This window comes from Sinohyriopsis cumingii, chromosome 12 (genome assembly GCF_028554795.1).
Source record: "Sinohyriopsis cumingii isolate HCF-2022 chromosome 12, ASM2855479v2, whole genome shotgun sequence".
NCBI classification, from domain to species: domain Eukaryota; kingdom Metazoa; phylum Mollusca; class Bivalvia; order Unionida; family Unionidae; genus Sinohyriopsis; species Sinohyriopsis cumingii.
In genome coordinates this window covers 26,853,792-26,876,164 of record NC_142972.1, presented here as the reverse complement: position 1 = coordinate 26,876,164, position 22,373 = coordinate 26,853,792, and the positions used below count along the sequence as shown (strand labels likewise).

The 22,373-nt window shown below is 32.9% G+C and overlaps 1 protein-coding gene across 2 annotated transcripts in view; it reads left to right on the top strand.

The window, feature by feature from the left end:
• The window catches only part of LOC149786138 (microtubule-associated tyrosine carboxypeptidase 1-like), a 39,190-nt gene that overhangs the window by 3,790 nt on the left and 13,027 nt on the right, over positions 1-22,373 (top strand). For both annotated transcript variants that reach the window (XM_089976474.1, XM_089976473.1), the window contains exons 2-5: positions 7,356-7,823; positions 11,781-11,931; positions 14,013-14,181; positions 19,623-19,790. In XM_089976474.1, the coding sequence (XP_089832600.1) occupies positions 7,408-7,823; positions 11,781-11,931; positions 14,013-14,181; positions 19,623-19,790 (904 nt within the window). In that variant the 5' untranslated portion in view covers positions 7,356-7,407. The remainder of the gene's footprint in view (positions 1-7,355; positions 7,824-11,780; positions 11,932-14,012; positions 14,182-19,622; positions 19,791-22,373) is intronic.

The following is a 22,373-nucleotide window of genomic DNA, read 5'->3' as shown; positions in this document are numbered from 1 at the left end:
GTATTAAGGGCACCTATCTATCAGGGACATATCTTTTTGTTGATCTTTGATACACTTGTTCAACCAGACTCTCATGTTGTTCCATGATATCTCCATCATATGAAGGTTTGGTAAAATGCTTCATTGATGAGTGATACTGATAGAAGATATTTTATTGAAACTTTGTTAACTTGTAACTATAAAGGTATCTCAAAATTTATACATGTATTACTATTTTTTCTGCAATCATTCAAGTCAAAATTCTGTTGTACGTTTAGATCATATTATTAAACCTCACTTTGTAAACAGGCATCAATGCAGGAGGCATATCTCAGTTGGCCAATAAAACTGACCATGCTTGTATGAAATAGGACTTCATTTTGTTATCATAATGACATATTACATCATGTCTCTTTATCAACCAATCAAACCACTTTTCCAAAATTTGGGAAAGCCTCATTCTGGCATTACAGGGAAAACCTTTTTTTCTTTCTTTTTACCAGACCCTCTCACAGAGCCATAGAAAAGGTCTGATTGAACAAATGAATCCATTGAGTGTTTTTTAAAGACAGGTTTTACTTACCTCAAAGATTTAAAAAATTACAAATCAGTAAAATGCAAGTTCAGTTTTCTGAAAGATTATAAGGATGTCATTGTCACTTGGACAGCATAATTATCTGTGATGCTATTTGTTTGTTTAAACCGGATAAAAACCTTTGATTTGTAAAGATAAGGTAAAGAGAGGAAGGATTAAGCTAATTGTCAAATTACACATTTCTCATTTCATAAAAGTATTTGCAGAGACACATGGATGCATTTGCAGAACACACAATACTGATTGTAACAACCAATTACACTGTGTCATCAGAGAAATTATTTCAGACATGTTGGCAGGGAATTTGGCCTTTGAAAAGCAGGAAAGTGTCTAGTTTGGCAGTGTTTTATAGAAGTAATAGTTTGGTTTTAATTTTTTAAAGTATAAATTCCGTGTTTAAATTAACTGACAGAATTCTGATTATGGCATTGCTGAGGTTTATATTTCTTAATTTTTTTTACTGGAAATACTTCAGTGTATAAATTGTTAAACCATTGAACCTCATTTCCTTGTGCCATGCCAATGCTTACTGATGCAGACAAAATCCTTGTTAGTCTCTTCTGGTAACAGTTAAGTATGGCAAACTTGATCATTATGATATTCAAATGTTCCCAGAAACTAACTACAATTTTACAAGTTAGTTTGGAAACTGTTATATATTTTTGGCCATATTTTAATTTACCCATTGATAATTTTAGATGGGCCAGTTAGTGTTCAGATGCATCAAACACTCAAGCTGAAGTATGTACATACAGGTTCATTAGAAACCTGATGACTTAGCACTCTTAAAATAATATGAATAAAACCTTTAATCTTTTAAAGCCATCACAGATAAGACCTGTCTTCTGTATTTGCCATCATTTATCTTCTAATTGACATGTCACTCAATCTGTTGGCCCACATAGATAAGTCTATAGCAAACTTGGCATTCAGCCACATTGCACTTAAACTTAGGCAGTGTAAAGGCATAGTTAACAAAAATCCCTAATCTGCAGGTTGAGGCAAATTCCAGATTTTGGTGGGCAAGTAAAACTGTGTCAATAGCATTTTTTTTAATGAATTATAAAGAAGAAATTTGGATTTGTATGTAATTCCAGGAAAATGTAATTCCTAGCAAGGTAGTATAGTATTTTATTTTTCTTTAGTTTTTAAAAGCCAGATAGAAAGATTATTGATTACAGAATCTTTTGTATATGTTCCAGTTAATGTCTAATACCACTTGTACTAAATCATGTGTGTATTGTATGTAAAATAGACAGTAATTAGAGTGAATACAAGTTGGGTAAATTCAGTCAGGATGATACATTTTCTAAACTGTCGTGTATGCTGAACTCATGAATCAAATAAAATAGTGATGGCATACCTTCATTATTGTAGTTGCAATTCTAAATATTAGACACCCCTAAAACAAACCATTATTGCAGGAATAAAATGAATATAAACTGCTGTAAATTATACTTCCTTTTCATGGTGGCATTTCCCTGCATGAGATGAAATATTGCCATTTAAGTTGAACATTTTCCTCATGCATGTATTATAGAATTCTGATCATTCTTTAGTTTATAGAATGGAATAGGGTACAATTTTCCATTTAATTACCAGGTAATTGTGAGTTATTCGGTTTCAAGTATATAAAGGTGGTTTGCATTTCAATAAAGCTTCAATGTTTACTGCCTGTAAATGTTTACAAAACTGGTAACTGTAAATAAACAGACACATGGTACATCTTGTACAGACTGATGCATATGTTTCGGCGGTTCATCAGGTACATCAGGTTGCATTAAAAATGGTTTCATTATATACATATTTTTAGCAGTGTCCAACAATAATAATCCTAAGAATGGTTTACCTAAACTGTCAGATACCTTTAGGTATTTGAAACTGAAACCTGTCATTATAAGAAGTAAAATGTATAGGAATTAAAAGCAAGACAAATAGATTAAGTTATGGCCTACACAATATCAATGGCTTACACAAAAATAGCTGTCCAGTGAAAGCCCAGTGATTGGGTGGAAAGTTTGAGTTTTGAAGCACTCTGATTAAACAGCACACTTTTGGTCATCATAAATTGTCTACATATTTAGAAATGATGTTAAACGTTGCAGCCATAAAATAAAAGCCACTATGAAATATTATCATGAAGCTTGTTATATACTATAAGAAAAGTCAGATTTTGAGAAAGTGAATGCATATATATATATATATATATATATATATATATATATATATATATATATATATATGGACAAAAGGCCCCGTTTTTCAAAACAGTGTTTGGCAAAGATATTTGTACATTTTACATTTAATTTATGACTTTTAAGGTGATTTTATTTTGATATGTTCCTGGTTGATAAAACCTATGAAAGTTTTTCTGGTTGATAAAACCTATGAAAGATTTTGTACAAAATTATTTATTAGTGATACATGTAGAACATATTTTTTTCAAATCTTGTTTTCCTTGGGATTGATCTTCAGGGTCCATATCCCCACCCCCAATTACTATCTGTAACATGTGGAATTTGGTAGCACTCATTGTATTTCAAAACTACTTGTAAATGTTTTAAAACTATATATTAAAAAGGAAAAATAAAATAAATTCCTATAATTCTTTGTCACCTATTGGTTTCTGAACTGTTGCCAAGCATATATTTTAATGAATGAGATGTCTAGCCATCAGCATCTGAAAGAAGATTACATTACAGTTTAGTGAGCTGTTAAATTTCAAGATTATGACTGGTATTATTTTTAAAACTTGTCAGAGATTATGACTGGTATCATTTTTAAAACTTGTCAAAAATTATTTCTGGTATCATTTTTAAAACTTGTCAAAGATTATGACTGGTATCATTTTTAAAACTTGTCAAAGATTATGACTGGTATCATTTTTAAAACTTGTCAAAGATTATGACTGGTATAGTTTTTAAAACTTGTCCAAAACATGGCTGGTGTCACTTTTAAAACTCATCCAAGGGACAAAATACCTCAAAAAAATTGTTTTGGTATTTGGCAGAAATGCCGCATTGTGTTAACTAGATATGAGACAAAAGCAAACCTTCATCTTACGTGAGTGATCACTTCAAGTCAAAATATATTTGTAGCAAGTTTACTATTTTCTGTCATTTACAAAAGCCTTGATGAAAATAGGACATGAATTATTCAACTTGTTTCAGAAATTTAATTTAAAATGAGTATCATTGTAGACTTTATTGATGATATGATCAAATTTACTTATTGTATTAAATAAATTGCAGAATTGTGTAGTGACCATATTGTTTTGAGTTGCTGGATGGCCACATGTCCAGAAATTCTGTGTGTCCATAGGTTTGGAAGTATTGGTTGTCCAAAATATGTTTGAATGATACAGATGTTACTTACTGGTCTTTCATGCTGCTGTGATATCATTTTAGACATCACAATGAGATATGACACCAGCATAATATGAACAAATATGGCATGTGTTTATGAAACATTATAGAATACAAAAAATGGCTTTAAATGTCTTCTTGAATTCCTGCTCATTTGAACTTAAATGTATACTCCTTGAATTCATGCTCATTTTAATTTATTTTTTTAATTTGATATTGAGGTAGTTGAATTATTTATATCAATAGATTCATGTGTAATTAAATGGGTAGAAAGTAGTGGAAAATGTGAAGATAAGACATTGTGTCTTTTGTTCACATATTTTACACTCATCCGATTGTGAAATAATAAGTTTGAATGACATGACAGTCTAAAATAATCGGATTACAATGTGTGCTCTATCATAAGTCTAAAATAATCGGATTACAATGTGTACTCTATCGTAAGTCTAAAATAATCGGATTATGAATTACAATGTGTACTCTGTCATAAGCCTAAAATAATCGGATTATGGATTACAATGTGTACTCTGTTATAAGTAAAAAATAATCAGATTACAATGTGTACTCTATCATAAGTCTAACATAATTATATTACAAAGTGTACTCTATCATAAGTATAAAATAATCGGATTACAATGTTTACTCTATCATAAATCTAAAATAATCAGATTACAATGTGTACTCTATCATAAGTCTAAAATAACTGGATTACAATGTTTACTTTTCATAAGTCTAAAATAATTGGATTACAATGTTTACTTTTCATAAGTCTAAAATAATCGGATTACAATGCATACTCTAACATAAGTCTGAAATAATTGGATTACAATGTGTACTCAATCATAAGTCTAAAATAATCGGATTACAATGTGTACTCTATCATAAGTCTAACATAATTATATTACAATGTGTACTCAATCATAAGTCTAACATAATTATATTACGGTGTGTACTCTATCTTAAGTCTAAAATAATTGGGTTATGGATTACAATGTTTATACATAAGTCTAAAATAATCGGATCACAATGTGTACTCTATCATAAGTCTAAAATAATCTGATTACAATGTTTACTCTATCATAAGTCTAAAATAATCGGATTATGGATTACAATGTGTACTCTATTATAAGTCTAAAATAATCGGATCACAATGTGTACTCTATCATAGGCAATTGACTTCAGATCAAGAGAATTACACATTCTTGCAGTCTTATCTGATATTTTGCTTTACAAATACTTCACTTAAAATGGGAATGTATTTGCTTTGAATTTGAACCTTGTTAATGGAGACTGTATGTTTATCTAGTCTTTGTGGTTAATTTTTGGACTAGATATTTTGTTGGTCTTTGTGGTGAATGGAGAGACTTTATGTTTATTTGGTCTTTGTCGTTAGTGGAGACTATATTTTTTTAATTGAGTCTTGTTAATATTTGTGTTGGTTGATTTCATCTGGTCTATATATAGAATGAAATATCTGCAGTCAGTATGATTGATTTATTTCATCAGTTACCATAGTTATCATACAGGCATCATAATTAATTCTAAATAAACAAATATGCTTTTTCCAGTCAATTCATATAGCCAGGATTCTAAGATTGTGTTGTACACTCATATTCAGATGACAGTCAACTGTAAGATTTGATTTCTTCAAAATATGCAGACTTATTGGCTTGTATTAGTGTGATATAAATTCAGGTATATAAAACAATAGTCACAGAAATACAAATGAAAGAAAATCAGTAGACTAGTGTAAAGTCTGCATATTAAGCATTAACAGGGTTTTAAAAACATCATTTGATCAAAGAATGAAAGCCTATTGCATGCAGATTATGGTGGAAGGTTCATACTACAGTGGGTACCCTTACTTGCATTGCAGACCTTTACTTTTATAATAGACCCTTACTGGCATTGTAGATTGTTATTTCATTTGCCTCGTTTTTGTTTTAAAATAAATGAAACAGCAATTTGTTTTTATAAAAAAAATACAATTGTTTGATCTAAATTATTTGAGTAATCTTTGGCCATGATGGACATGTGCTGTAGGTAGTTTGTTTTAACCACTTACAGTATGTATTCATCATGTATTAAAAAAAAACTTAATATTACTTGCTGAATGTAGTGTATGACAGTGAACCTATTGTATTATTTCATTAGCTAGAACCTATGTCCTGTATCCATGAATATCACTGTATTGATATAAGAATCCATAAAATGTCCATTGATACTCATGTGTAAGTTGAGTCCAACTGCAAACAACATAGACTTTGTCTGCAATGGCATAATGCACTGGAAGATGGGGGTCTGTGTTGTTTCTTCTAATGATTACACCTGACAAATTGCATAGATAAAGAACTGTTAGTGCATTATGCAATGGCACATCTGGGTCTGGGCACTTTGCAGTTGGACTTGTAATCTAGTGTGTACGGTAATAGTTCCAGCTTTCTTTTAATATTATTTGTAAAGTAATCATTATATTACAAAAGTAACTAATGTATACAGTGTAGTCTTTACATGCTACCTAAGCTTATTCAAAAGATTGATCAAACACACTGGGCAAACAAAAGGTAAAAGAATTTAGTGTTTTTCTTGTATGTTTGATTTGTCAGACAAGACAGGTTTAAACACACACTCATTGGATTTAGTTCACATACTGGGTATAGTTTTCAGTGTGTCTGAAGAGAGTTTTCATAAAGCTAAAAAGAATTAAATTAAAAAGTTACATCTCAGATATGTGTTGCCAGACCATGGTTTATTCATATGAATTAGACCGGTATGTATGCAGATTTAGTGATATTGGTAATTGTTAAATTGTAATCAGATGAAATTAGCTTTGAAATCAAAGTCAGACTGGATATCTGTTATAAGTCAGACTGGATGTCTGTTATAAAGGTTCCTGGGAACTGTTGTTAAATTATCTGAACTTTGGAAATTCTGTTACAAATTAACATTTCAACAACAAGATAACAAAACTGTTTGGTGTTTCTTCAGTGACAATCATGAGCTTACATGTTCCTTAAGTAAATGGAATTGGGTCTGTTGAAAAGTTGCAAACAACTGTACTTGAAAATAGCCTAAAAACTAGTGTCAGCTGATGTGTAATTAAATATCTTGCATTTCAGACACTACAAATAATTAACAGTACTGCATTTTTGTATTGGATGGTTATTGTTATATTGTGCATTATGACTTTTTGTACCATAGACTTTTGGGAGTTTTAAAAATATATTCAACAAACCAGTATGCTGTGTTCTAAGTGATTTAGTCTTAACATTTAAGAGTGGCTTATGAGTTTTAACATTAAGAATGGGTTCAGGACTTCAGTCTCCCAGAAACAAATAAATTAGCAAACAGTGAACCAGTCATGTTTTCCAAGAGGTTATGTGTTATTTAATAATTTATCTTTGATTTCATTTCAGCATTTGGTCATGAAGAAAAAGAAGAAGGCATGACAAGACAAGTGAATTAACCATGACAAAAAAATACAAGCATTGGCATGGAAGGTCAAAGTCCTCAGCCAGTGTCATCAAATCAGTCAGTAAAGATACATTTGCTGGGGCAATTTGTCCAACAAATATAGAGGAACAGAAAGAGCGCTTCTTAAAGTTTGGCAGAGATCCTGAATTTACCCACCGTGGAACAGAAGAAGAGTTAGAAGAAATCTACTTGAAGCCACGCTCAGAGATTCGATTTGGTCTTCTTGGGGAGGCTATACATATCTTGAATACTGTCAGTCAAAAGTATGGAGATGCAGAAAATATCTACAAGGTTATGTATGGTGAAAAGATTTCTAAGGAAGAAGCCACAGATATTGTTGTGTCCTACCTAAAGGAGAATTGTCTTGATGGTGCCATGACCATTGTCTGGTGTACTGACCTTCCATGCAGGTAAACATTGACACTTTGTTTTGATCACTTTATCATTATGCACCTGCATTATTCCAATTGTAGAACTCTTTATTGTTCCAGAAAGTAACTTTGTCTACATGTATATTCACTGAAACCTCTCAAGGTCAAAATCATCTCTGACCAAATTTAAATTTTCAGATTTTTTGGGTGTTTGGTTTACTGTTTCATATTTTCACCTCAGAATGAGACATGCTCAGGTATCTTCATACAAGAAAATGTTTATATAATTTGACAATTCATTTGCAAATCATTTTTTAAAATTGATTTAGATTTAGTTGTATCTGTTTTTTATGTTGTGTTTTATTTGACACTGTTTTACTTTGATTAAAGACCATGGACTGACCACTTGTTATTAGTTTTGGTTTTATGAGTTTCATTTTGTGTAAACTTGACAATTTGGGACTATAAATTTCTTTCAGTTTACAGAGTGAATGGGCTTTGGCTTACTGAGTTAAAGTTATTGAAATTAAAGACAGAACATTTGGAACCAGAAATACAATTTGTTTCTGGTAGGGTTTCAGTTCAGTTTTGGATCTTAAGAGGCTGCAGTGTACATGTATTTCTGATCGCATTTTCTGCAATCATTATTGTTAAGGTTTTGATCAAGGAATATTATTTTATCATTGGCTTTATATGCAGACATGGGGTCTATTCTTGAATCAAAAGTTTGGAGTAGATCAGTAATCCCCCTCCATTTGAAAAATTGTTTGGTTTGGTGTTTTTTTTATGCAGCAACACCTTTAAGGTTATAATGTACAGCAGCGAGTAGAGTAAAGTGCCTTATTTCATGGCACACCACAGTAGCTGATCCAGGTTGACTTGAATGTGGGGATTAAACCTGCACCCTTCTGGTTATATGTTCAGTGCCTTAACCACTAAACCTCCATGTTTATCTCCAATTGAAAAAAAGGGGAAACTTTATAAAGTTAGGTGAGATTTAATGAAGGACCAGTAAATATTGGTACACCTTGCAAAAGTCATGCACAATATTTTTTCAGTTGATTTTGTTTGGCAGATTTTCATGAAATTATCATTGACTAGAAATGTCCCTGCAGGTCATGATCTTCATATCTTGTATTAAAGCTAGTTATGGGGTTCTAACTCGTAATTATTTATATATATTCTTTTTTCCTTCTGATCTGTAAGCTTGAAATAACCAGGTGGAATTGCAAGTGATTTTGTGTTTTGTGGTTTCTATCATTAAAGTTCTAAAGGTACCTACTTTGCATAAGGTCATGGTCACTGTCTGATTTATCTGTGCTGATGGCATTTTCATTACGTCTGCTTAATGTCCAGTTATTTTGGGTTAAAATTATAAATGACTGCCTTAAAGAATTTTAAATTGCAAGGTCACCAATCTGTCTGAGGACAATTTTGGGTTGATACAACTCTGAGTAGGACCATTTTGATTATAAATAAGCAGAGATTTCTGTTAGGAGGTGCTTGACATATGGAGTCCTGGATCCTCAGTGTTCAGAAATTGAGGATGAAGCTGAGAAAAGAGGGAGTCCATCACTTAAGCATTGAATAACCACTTTGAAGCAAATCAATAAGACTCTATAGTAGTTAACCTCCTTCTTCTCTTTAAAATATGAAAATTCTTGAGTTGTGTGTCACCTTCATGGAAACCAAAATATGAATCAAGTGTTGTCATATACTTACAGCAATTCATGTATTCCATTTATTCCATTGCTAATCCGTATCCAAATTATATTTAAATTGTGGCCATTATCAAAACTGCATCAGTTTATTTTCTTGCAACAGGGTGATATTCAGTACACATAAGTTCTGCATTATTGAAAGCAAAGTCAGTTATAAATAAAAATCAGACAAACAATCAGGACTTAAAAAAACTAGAATGTGTGTTCCATTTGACAAGTGGCATTTTAGTTTAAATACATACAAAAGTTGAATGAATTCATTGTGAGAACAGTTCACTTTTGCAACCTCAAGATTCTAGCTTTAATCACCATAGGTGTCTTGATAATTAAATGATATATATATATATATATATATATATATATATATATATATATATATATATATATATATATATCCTCCATTCTATCCTGCCATAAACATTGTCTCCTAGGTTAAATTCTTAAGGCACTTATGATCTTATGATCATTCACTAATCAAAATATTTATTTTCAACTAGTATTTTCATGTCCACATTTAACAGCATGTGTTTATGTTAATGTTTGTGTTCTGTGTAATGCCAGATGTTTTGCTTGTTAGTTTTCTTAACTAGTGACACTTTTGTACTCACCAACAAAGGTATCCATTTGTTTTAAATACAAAGTAATAACAATATTTTGGTAAGAGAAAAGTGATGAACCAGTGCCACCTAATTACAGAAGACGTGCGTGCACATACTGACAAAGGGTATATTCTTTGACGGGACTGAAGAGTTCGTTTCACTTTCAGAGAAAATAACATGCTAATTGTTAAGCTGACTTAATTTTGCAGCATGTATGATCCTTCTTGGATTGCAACTAAATGGTGTGGATATAAATATTATGTATATTTAAATATGAAATATAACTTTAAAACTGAAGGAGTATGGTATGTATTTTTCTGTTTATTTTTGTTTACTACACTATTTTATTGCTGTTTTATTGTTGACAAAAGCTTAAACTAAACTGGCATATTAAATGTAAGGTACATTGAGCAAATTGGCCTGAAGAAGAGCTGAAATCTCTCTCTCATTGGGACGTAAATTTATTTGTAAGAATATAGGTGTAATTAATTTGTTAATTTCTTAGTTATCCATTATTGAACTTAGTGCAATACACACACATATAAGCAAATTCAAATAGCGTATTGTATTAGTAAATGAGACTTTAGTGCAATGATGTCTGATGGACATAAATCTAATATGAATCATGTTGATCTTCTGGAGTCCTCCCTAATGCTGGGATAAGAAATGACAATTTAAATTTTTTTATATTTAATCCTCTGTGTGTGTGTGTGTGTGTGTGTGTGTGAGAGAGAGAGAGAGAGAGAGAGAGAGAGTGAGAGAGATTTGGATTTTTAATGTAGCTTTAAATAAATTTCAGTCAAATTGCTATGATGTCTGCAGTGTGACAGTCTAGCACTGGGGCATCATGCCACAGACCGTGTAGCATCATATCCCACCCAGTCACATTATAATGACACCAGTCCTAGTACTAACCTCTTAATGCAGGGTGCCAAGAGATTCAGGTGCTAGTACCATAAGTCTTTGGTATGACTCACTTGGGGTTCAAACCCGCAACCTCCCGCATCTGAGGCAGACACTCTAACCACTAGGCCGATGGAGTGGTATTTAATCTTTTTGAAAAATTGCATGAAATCTAGTATGTGAAAGTTCAGTACCTCAATCTACCACATATTTTCTTCAGTGTCCTTATGACTTTAGATGTTCAGTTTTGGTAGCTTACATTGTATAGGATGTTTTTAAGGGGTAAAAGTGAAAGCATTGAGACAATTTGTTTTACCTAAATTTTAGTTCACACCATTAATTCTTTCATTTTTAAATATAAGGGCTGTTAAACCCAAACTAAATATATTGAGAGTGGGATCTGGTGGTATTTACTTATGAAAAATGGATTGGAATTAGGGGATTTCAGAGGTGGTCATGGATTAAAATTGGAGATTTTATTGGATCTTTAGAAATGTACCTCTATTTTTAACATTTTCCTGTGATTTTTGCAACATTCAGTGTAATTTTTACTGGAAGAAACTGAATCTTGAATAATCCTTGCTTCTTAATACTAGAGAAGTAAAACGTAAATGACCAATACAAAATTTAAAACATAATCAACCTGTGCTTGTTTCTCATATCTGAAGATCATGTGCATTTCTGATAGTATCTGAAATGGTTCAGCAGGTCTACTTTTCATATGAATTTCTTTTCATAGGTCAGTTGTGTTTTGTTTTCTTATTTCTTGATAGTGGGAGAATGATGTGGCAAGGTCCCCATGTGAAATTCCAGAGACCAGAAGATCGGAAATACTCAATCTGGCTCAAAGATGCAAATGACAACAACTTCATTCGTGAACATGGGATGCGTTGCTTAGCAGACCATGAGATAGGAACACACTTTGTATCCTTTTCAAAATAGATAATAACATAAAGTTTCCTTAGTGTATTTTATACAAGATTCACATGATGACATGCTACACTTTGTTTAGTATATTTTATACAAGATTCACATGATGACATCCTACACTTTGCTTATTATATTTTATACAAGATTCACATAATGACATCTTACACTTTGCTTAGTATATTTTATACAAGATTCACATGATGACATCCTACACTTTGCTTATTATATTTTATACAAGATTCACATGATGACATCTTATACTTTGCTTATTATATTTTATACAAGATTCACATAATGACATCTTACACTTTGCTTAGTATATTTTATACAAGATTCACATGATGACATCCTACACTTTGCTTATTATATTTTATACAAGATTCACATGATGACATCTTATACTTTGCTTATTATATTTTATACAAGATTCACATAATGACATCTTACACTTTGCTTATTATATTTTATACAAGATTCACATAATGACATCTTACACTTTACTTAGTATATTTTATACAAGATTCACATGATGACATCCTACACTTTGCTTATTATATTTTATACAAGATTCACATGATGACATCTTATACTTTGCTTATTATATTTTATACAAGATTCACATAATGACATCTTACACTTTGCTTAGTATATTTTATACAAGATTCACATGATGACATCCTACACTTTGCTTATTATATTTTATACAAGATTCACATGATGACATCTTATACTTTGCTTATTATATTTTATACAAGATTCACATAATGACATCTTACACTTTGCTTAGTATATTTTATGCAAGATTCACATGATGACATCCTACACTTTGTGTAGTATATTTTATGCAAGAATCTTGATGCAAAAAGAATTGCCATAGTTTGACTTTTATATAAAAAAATGTACTTATAGAAAAATAAAGATGATGTTAATTATTATTTTCAGCTATTTTTTTTAGCATCAAAAGTATTTGTAAAAAAAATCAGGGAATATAAAGTTCTCAGTACAAAAAAAATTACTGATAAAAATATTTCTATTTTTTGTTTGATGGAGCTTTTTACAGAAGGAAAACTACAAACCTGGCAAAACATTTCAGATTTTATCTCCTTGATGTGTTATCCTTAGTATTTTGGCCAGCTTTTTCTTTTTTAAAATCAGTTAAACTACAAATGTGGTCATGTACCTTCTTTATGAAATGCAGTCAAGCTTCATAAATACAGAGCTCTCAGGATCAGAGGTTATACTTCAGTGTACATTATGACAGAAATACCAGTCAACCATATTACATGATTATAAAAAAGATGGGTCATAAAAATTCTACTTTATATGTCAGGCTATGTCAGATGCAAATGCTTTATAACCAAAGTTGACTACAGTTTCATATGGCTAGACACATCTCTGTTTATTTCAAAAACTAAATATCTCATAAACTATAAAGTATAAGATTTGTTATAAACTTCTAGAGATATTTCATACATTTTTTAAAAATATTTTAATTATGATATCTTGTATAATTTTTGATAATAAATTAACTTGTTTATTTATAAGATATCATATAAATTGATAATATATCAATCGAACTTTATGAGATACCTTATACACTATAATAGATTTTCTATAAACATATCTGATGTTATTTACAATATCTTATATAAGTTTGTAAGACATTTGATATAGTTTATAGTCTAGTATTTTGAATAAATACCAGTTTGGCATGCCACAATTTCCCACCTTTCTAATCAGTTGTTTTAAATGCAGATGAGGAGAGTTTTAATTAGTAATTATAAAAAACTTAAATTATTTTTTCTTGTATTAAAGTGAATATTATGCATGTGATTTATATTGTACATATCCTCAGTTGTTAATGTTAATCTTAGATTCTCACACAGCAATATTAGCATGACCATTTGATCAGTCCAAAATATTATGATTCCCGGAATTGTATATTTCATAATGTGATTCATATAGTAAGTAATGTACATTTTCAGAGTAAAAGTATTGAAGTTTCTGCATTCTGAGTCTTCTGTTGTATGTAGGAAGGAAAAACAATTGCCTATTTTTAGCCTTACATTAATCAGTTTCGCTCCTATAATGATGGCTTGCAGCCCTGGTATGCAGACAGAACACGATTTGGGATCCGTGGATTAGGAAGCCTGGAACAGCTGAGGACTGAAGAGGGACTTGCTGCTGTGAACACTGTCTTGAATTCAAAGATGAGATACCTGTGGGGACCTGCCCTACTCTATTGTAAGTGGGTTTGGATTAACTCTAGCAGAACAGTATGATTTTAAGACAAACTACCAGTTTACATGAGCTGTTTTACCAATTAACGGTTAGTTTGAAATGGAGGATTCTTTAGCACTTATCTCTTAGATTCTTCGACTGAACCAATTATATTTCTTTGTAAACAATCTTATTAAAAATCATTTATTATTATCACCCCTTGCACCTTGTCCCGTTGAAGATCTTCTAACACTACTACCATCACAATCACCACAACTACTACTAATACTGCCACCATCACTATTACTGCTTCTACCGCTGCTTTCACCACACCACCACTATATTGCTAATACCGCAAAACCGTCATTGCAACTGCTACCTCTAGGACCACCACTGCGACTAGTGGTTCCACCCACATCTTTTGAAGAGGGGAGAGTCTTTACATAAAAGAGGGAAATCAACATCTGAACAGTAGGATCATGTTTCATTTAAAGAAAATTCCAGGAAGGCGTATGTTAGTGTGAATCAGTTTTGTTTAAGCATTTAATATGTACTGTATATTAAAAGCATTAAGTGTTTTGGTGTAACATGTCAACTTCCTACAGATTATTGTATTTTGCTTTCTCTTCCATTTGTTTTTACCCCACCCCCTTACTAATTTCAAAAATTAAAACATCATGCATATAAAAAACTAATTGTGCTAGTGCAAGGATATTTGTGATGAGGGGTGGATGGGTTTTGTTGGGCACTGTAAACAATATAGACCCTCTGGGGGGAATCAAACCCAGGAATGGGGTCACATAACGCATTTTGCCAATGGAATATAGTTTTAAGGTGTACGAATATATGGGTGTAACGTAGTTGAGCTGACCCTTTGAGACCGGGCAGGGTTTTAAAGAAACAATAAACACGTTTGTGGATGACAAATGACAATATATTAAACACTGGTACTAATGATATGAAAATAACACAGAAAAGCATATAAAATGAATATAAAACACATATGAAATATACTTTGACTACTATGTCACATTCATGTAGTCAAAAAGTTCTAGCAACTCCATATAAACTTCATGTATACAAATATCTCTAGCAAACTTTCATATAAACAAATGCTTGTTGCAAACCTATATAATCAACTACTGGTTGCAAACATTTATGTAGTCAGACACTACTGTCACAATTCACATGTAGTCAAACCACTACTTGTTATTATGCTTTTACTTGTAGTCAGTACACTACTTGTTATTGTGCTTTACTTGTAGTCAATATACTACTTGTTATTGTGCTTTACTTGTAGTCAAAACACTACTTGATTGGAAAATACAGGTTGACACGGCCTTCTCTCTGGCACGGTCACTTTCCCCTCCGCACTTGTACCCGTACGTTGGCACTGAATTGGTGGGTTATACTAGTAATGGTACGCCAGATGTCGTGGTATCCACAAGCCCATCCGGCTGCTCTTAACCGGCGAGCTGAATATGGAAAATAAACACACCTTTCCAATAGTCTAATTTAATTGGAATGGGTTTTGTTGCAGCTACTTTAAGAATATACGATAGGTACAAAGTATGACATAGGAATGCTATGCAATAAAAATAAATATACGTAATGCTATAACATTAATACATGCATAATATGTTTTCGAAATTAGTCATGATAGCGACTAGATGAAATTAACTCGCTACCGCATTGCCTAGGTTATATCTTAATAAACTGACTTGCAAATATGATAAACGATGTGACCACATAATACAGCAATGAACGTGCTTTTACGAAACTGAATAATTATTGTAAATAATAAAAAGAGTTGACTAAAAACATTTGACTCACCCAACTGTTTGGCTCTAACTAAATTACAATGGCACCTGCCTGACAGCTGAATATGTTTAGAGCTTCCCTCTATATTGGCTGTGCCCTTCAATATCTCTACCCGATATATATAGTAGTGCGCAATAATATATTATTTCGCACGTGCCGCACGAGCAATAAAAGTGTCACGTGATACGACGAAAAATTACATTTACAGAATATTACGGCGCGTGAAACAAGACAACCTGATTATATGAAAAGTATGGAAGACTAAATGAGCCATATCGGGCATTTCGTAACAATGGGTCAGCATTCTTAGCACCACTTGCAAAAGAATTCTTGGAGATACGCCCGGTTGTATATTTAGCAATCATAATTTTTACATTTTCCCTTCTTTCTTCCTTGTGATCCCTTTACTTCTTCCTGTTTCTTTGCACTATTATTCCTCATAATTGTAAGGATCGTTTGCTCGCTCATACTCTGGAAAGGAGAAGGTTAGTAGATTTTTCTTTTTGTACATAGCCATCATCCTTTTTTTTGCTGAAAGACAATGACAAAAGCATGTATTATTGGTTATTCCCTTTGTAAATGGTTAGATCGGTATTTGAAGTTCGGGATGGATCTTAGACTAGCTTCGGCTTTCGACATAACGGAAGTTTGTAATGTAAACATGAAGGGTGTTGGAGGTAACACAATCGACAAGTGTTTGCACCATGACATGAATGAAGTGCACTTAAGAAGTCGATATTGTAATTCTACTTATTGGGGACAACTATGTAAAGGCCAATACATCGCCAGAGGTAATTGCACATAAGATGGTCGCATTGGCTGTGCTTTTACATAAGAAATATGGTGTTAAACATATCATTCTTTGTCAGCTCATACCTAGATACCCAGAAACGTTACACCATGTGGGGGTCGCAGGAATATTTAACCATAACAATGAAGTAGCCAGTAAAAACTACATGGATTTGTACTGTCACTTAGCGAGGGCCCTGAGTGGCCGAGTGGTCTAAAGCGCTCTCCATTACGGATCACTGCCATCTCACCTCTGTCTGCGTAGGTTCGAGTCTCGGATTTGGCCAATGTGGGTATGTGAGAAAGCTTGCCAGTAGCTTCTCGAGGGTCGGTGGTTCTTTCCGGGGTATTCTCGGGTTCTTCCTCCACCATTAATACTGGCCGCCATGTATAGCCTATCGTGTACTGAAAAATGGCGTTAATCCCTACAACAACAACAACAACAACAACAACAACTGTCACTTAGCAAAGGAGGTCAATGATATTGAATGACCTGAAGTGTCTGCTTATCCTTATTTAACATTTTGGGACCAGAATAGCAAATTTGTCTTCTATAGGCCTCAGGTCAGGGAAATATTCGCTTAGATGGCATTCATTTGTCCAGTCCCCTAAAGGAGAGTGGCACCTTTACAAATCACTTTGGGGAGCTCTTCTCAATGCATGTATTAAAAAAAAGACATTTAACAATAACTAGGCTAGGCTAGCTCTTGTACTAATTCTGCTTTTCAATTTCAGTTGTATCTGCCCACAAAGGGAGATATCAGGCCAGGTCATGTACTTGTTCCTTTGTATTTCATAAACATCCTTAGTGTCTGCCATTGTGGAGGCACTGGGATACGTCACATATCTGATCTTTTTGGATTTGTTCCTGGCAAGCCACTCTAGCCTATATAAAAGGGGAGTCCCTGTAATATTTTTGTGTTTCTTCACCCCACCCCCAACAACAATAATGATCATATACCAGGGTTTCCTTGTTCTTATTTATTATTCATGAGTGGTCTTATGAGTGGCTTCCCAAAACATGTTCCAATGTCTTTTGTATCTGCCCACAAAAGGTAGATATTAGGCCAGGTCCTGTACCTGTCCCTTTGTTTTTTGTAAACATCCTTATTGTCTGCCATTGTGGAGGCACTGGGTCAGGTCCTGTACCTAATCCTTTTGGATTTTGTTCCTGGCAAGCCACTCTAGCCTACATAATAGGGGGTCCCAGTACTGTTTTTGTGTGTTCCCCCCACCCCAGCAACGTTAATGATCATATACCAAGGTATCCTAGTGCTTATTTATATTTCACAAGTGGTCTTATATGAGTGGCTTCCTGGAAAATGATCCAGTGTCTTTTATTATCTGCCCACCTTGGGAGATAACAGGCCAGGTCACATACCTATCCTCTTTTTCTTTTACACTTTGTATCAGCCTGTTGGCCTGATAACAGGTCCGGTTGCATACCAGACCACCACCTTCTATACATATGCCATTTTGCTAAGAACAAATTGGTCACACCCATTATAGCTTACAATGTTTATTGTATTCGCTTTCTCTCCCATTTGTTTTTACCCCATGCCCGTACTAGTTTTAAAAATGAAAACATCATGCATATAAAAAAAAGCACAACACTTAATCATTTCTTTCATTATTTTATAATTTCCAACCTGATTGTCACCATGGGGTCTCTAACAATGCCATTTTTGTGCAGACAACATGCATGATATAGTTTGCTATCTTTTATAAATTCTGAATAATTCCTTACCTTTTTGTAACTTTGGCAGTTACATCCCTTAGAACACTTGTATGTAAGAGTTACACTTTTGATATATATATGTTTAATTGTATGCTTAACTTTTGTTCATGATTGTAAGTTGTACTTTAGATAATGTAAACAATGTTTACATAGCTAACTTTTGTCCATTATTGCAAGTTATAGATAGAATCTTTGCATAGCATTTGAGTTTAGAACATTCTCAGCTTAGTTTTGTTTACAATTAGATTGGAATTTCCATTTGGAATGATTCACATCTAGGTCAAATTTGTTCTGTTCTCTATCAGTCTGCTGGAATCCATGATCAGAGATTGCAGTTGTAATAGATGTAATTTGAGAGGAAATATTCATTGGAATTACTAAAGAGCTCATTGACTGTTGGGTTTTTACTGTACTTTGGTTTATTGTGAACTCATTCAAAGACATTCTTGATTGCATCATTGTATTACATCAGGATATTCAATACTATTGGAATTCATTCAGAATATTCAGAATTACTTGACTTGTGATAGGACATTTAGGATTATTAGAGATTTAATTCACAATACTGTGTCTCTTGAATTTTAACTTTGTATTGTAGAGAAATAAATAACTTGTTGATTTTACTTATATTGTTAGTTTCACATCTTTTTGGTACAAATTTTAAGACCCAGAGTTGTAACACATTTTTAATCTGATCAGTTCTTTTTAGAAATATTACAACTTGACATTGCAAATATTCGATGCAAATGACAGTTTTCTTCAGAACAGACTATTACAGAAACCAGAAAACACAATGAGCAGCCTGGCTGGTTGTTTACGACAGCATCTGTTTGGATTTAAATGTGAACAAGATCATGGTAGTAGGGGCCAAATGGCAACAACCAGGTTAGAAATTATAAACTAGGGAATATAGTTGTGCATTTTTTTATATATTTGATGCTATTTGGTTTTAAAATCTGTAGAGGGTTACAAACAATTGGGAGGATTAGCAAATAACATAGTACACATTTTAGATGTGACTTCTAACAGTGATCTACAAAATTTGAATGAAACAAAGTTGGTAAGCATCTACCATTACAGGTACATTATGGTGCAGAGTTTATGTTGAATGTTACAGATATTGCCTGCAAAGCATCAGATATGAGTTTTAAGGAGCTGTTTGATCACCTTGCAACCTATGTGGCTAACCCAGAGTGGCGTTGGCGCCATTGTGTCAGGGTCAAGCGAGGGCTACTGAATCCCAATGATATTGGAGGATTAGGCAAGGATCAGTGCTATTTTGAAGGTATGTAACAGATCATTATTTTCTCCATTTCTGTGTCATACAGTTTTCACGTTTAAGCAAGCCATGTGGGATTGATATAATCCTTTGAGTGCATTAGTATAAGATAGAATAATCCACCAGATGGTCAGAAATTTTCACCAGACATGAGATTTTGTTGAGTGTGTGATGCAAATCTTTAATCTCAGCGGTGGAATTTGTCTGTCCTTCACTGAAGTATAATGAAGGATTCTTCTTTTCACATTTCTGAACAAAACAAGAGGGTTGAAGTCAAAATGACATATTGTGAATAATCAAGCAAGTTTCATACAGCAAAACACCCAATGAATTTTTCCTTGCTTTAATACAGATTTTTACACTGAAAAATTCAGCATAAACTTTAAGTGACATTTTAAAATGTTTTAGCTTTCAAAGAACAGTGGGTGAAGTGGCAGAGGTCACAGGTCACATCAGTAGTCAGCACACCAAATTTTGTTTTCAAACTACTTCACTTAAAGGGTTTGAAGTCCACAGGACTGACTTAGTCGTAACCTATTTACTGTAATGTCTTTTTCCTTACCAATGTATATCAGACAAAAAATAAGTGGTTATGTTTTTCAAACTTGGTTTTGCACTATTTCAGGTGGCTGAGGAGCAATGCTAGCCAGAGAATATCAAAGTTGGTTAACATGCAGTTATTTTTTTTAATGAAGCAAGTATGGTTAGCCACATTTGGATAAATGTTCTCAGATGTTATTTTGTACTTCATTTAAAAATGAAATAGCATCTAGCAATGGTCAAGTCCTTCTAAAAATATTTCTTGAAAGTAAAAGAATTTCTTTTTTGTAGGAAAAAAGGTATAGTTATAATACAGATATCTCTGAAACAAACCAAGCTGTACACAGTCACAAGCCTTTTTTTGCAGGATTTCCTTTTTATTTTCATTTGATTGATAATTTATGGTACACTTTTGTTTTGCAAAAACTAATAACAGGTTTCTAATGTTTCAATCATGTGTACTTTCTTATGACTGTAGGGCAAAACAGTTTAACTTGTTTTTCAAGTTTTAATTACAAGAGCTGAATGTTAAAAACCATAAAAATATAGTTAAATAAATTAAATAAATTATTTCATGTACTTCGTTTATTTCAGAACATTTAACTTCCATACCGTTGTATCCATGTACATGTTTTTAATAGCACATTCAATGGAAATGTTTATCCACTGGAAATTGTGGGCTATCATAGTTTCCCATTTGGTAGCCCATTGGACTACCACACATATAAGTGATTTATCCAAATCTGAATGGCTATGGTGAAGGCAACACAAAGCATCCAATCATGTACAGCAGATAGACTGCATCATGATATAAATGTGAACAATGCAAAAGATAAAGTCAGCTATTTTCCTTAAGATTAATAGAGACAGACAAAAAATAAATAAAAGTCTTTGATTCAGCTTGTGATCTCAGATAGATTTACTCTCTAGAAGTAATGAATTTTAAAAACAAAAATTATATCAACAACTTTTTCCACTCAAAATTTGACTCAATATCCCATTCATGTAGCTATGTCAGTAAGCACAAAACTACACAAAACTACCCATTTACAGGACACTTCAACTGCTGCTTATCATAATCTGACAGAAGTGAGTTGCATTTAATGTTTAACTTATTTTGGAAAAGAATGTTCAAGTGATGATGTTATTGGGAAGATTTTGCTGCGTTGTGTATGCAGTAGAAGGTCAGAATAGTTCCTGTGTCATGATAAATGTCACGTGAGGTGGGATACAGTTATCATGCATCAGTGTTCTCAGCTGGATAGCATGGTCATACACATTGGTATGTGAGAAATGCATGTTTCATATGAGTGCTAGATAACATGGTCATACACATTGGTATGTGAGAAATGCCTATTTCATATGAGTGCTGGATAACATGGTCATACACATTGGTATGTGAGAAATGCCTGTTTTATACGAGTGCTGGATAACATGGTCATACACATTGGTATGTGAGAAATGGCTGTTTCATATGAGTGCTGGATAACATGGTCGTACACATTGGTATGTGAGAAATGCCTGTTTCATATGAGTGCTGGATAACATGGTCATACACATTGGTATGTGAGAAATGCCTGTTTCATATGAGTGCTGGATAACATGGTCATAAACATTGGTATGTGAGAAATGCCTGTTTCATATGAGTGCTGGATAACATGGTCATAAACATTGGTATGTGAGAAATGGCTGTTTCATATGAGTGCTGGATAACATGGTCATAAACATTGGTATGTGAGAAATGCCTATTTTCTATGAGTGCTGGATAACATGGACAGACACATTGGTATGTGAGAAATGCCTATTTCATATGAGTGCTGAATAACATGGTCATACACATTGGTATGTGAGAAATGCCTATTTTCTATGAGTGCTGGATAACATGGTCATACACATTGGTATGTGAGAAATGCCTATTGTCTATAAGTGCTGAATAACATGGTCATACACATTGGTATGTGAGAAATGCCTATTTCATTTGAGTGCCTTCAGTCAGAGCCAGATTAAGATCTTTATAGGCCCCAGGCAATTCTTTAATAAAATAATTGA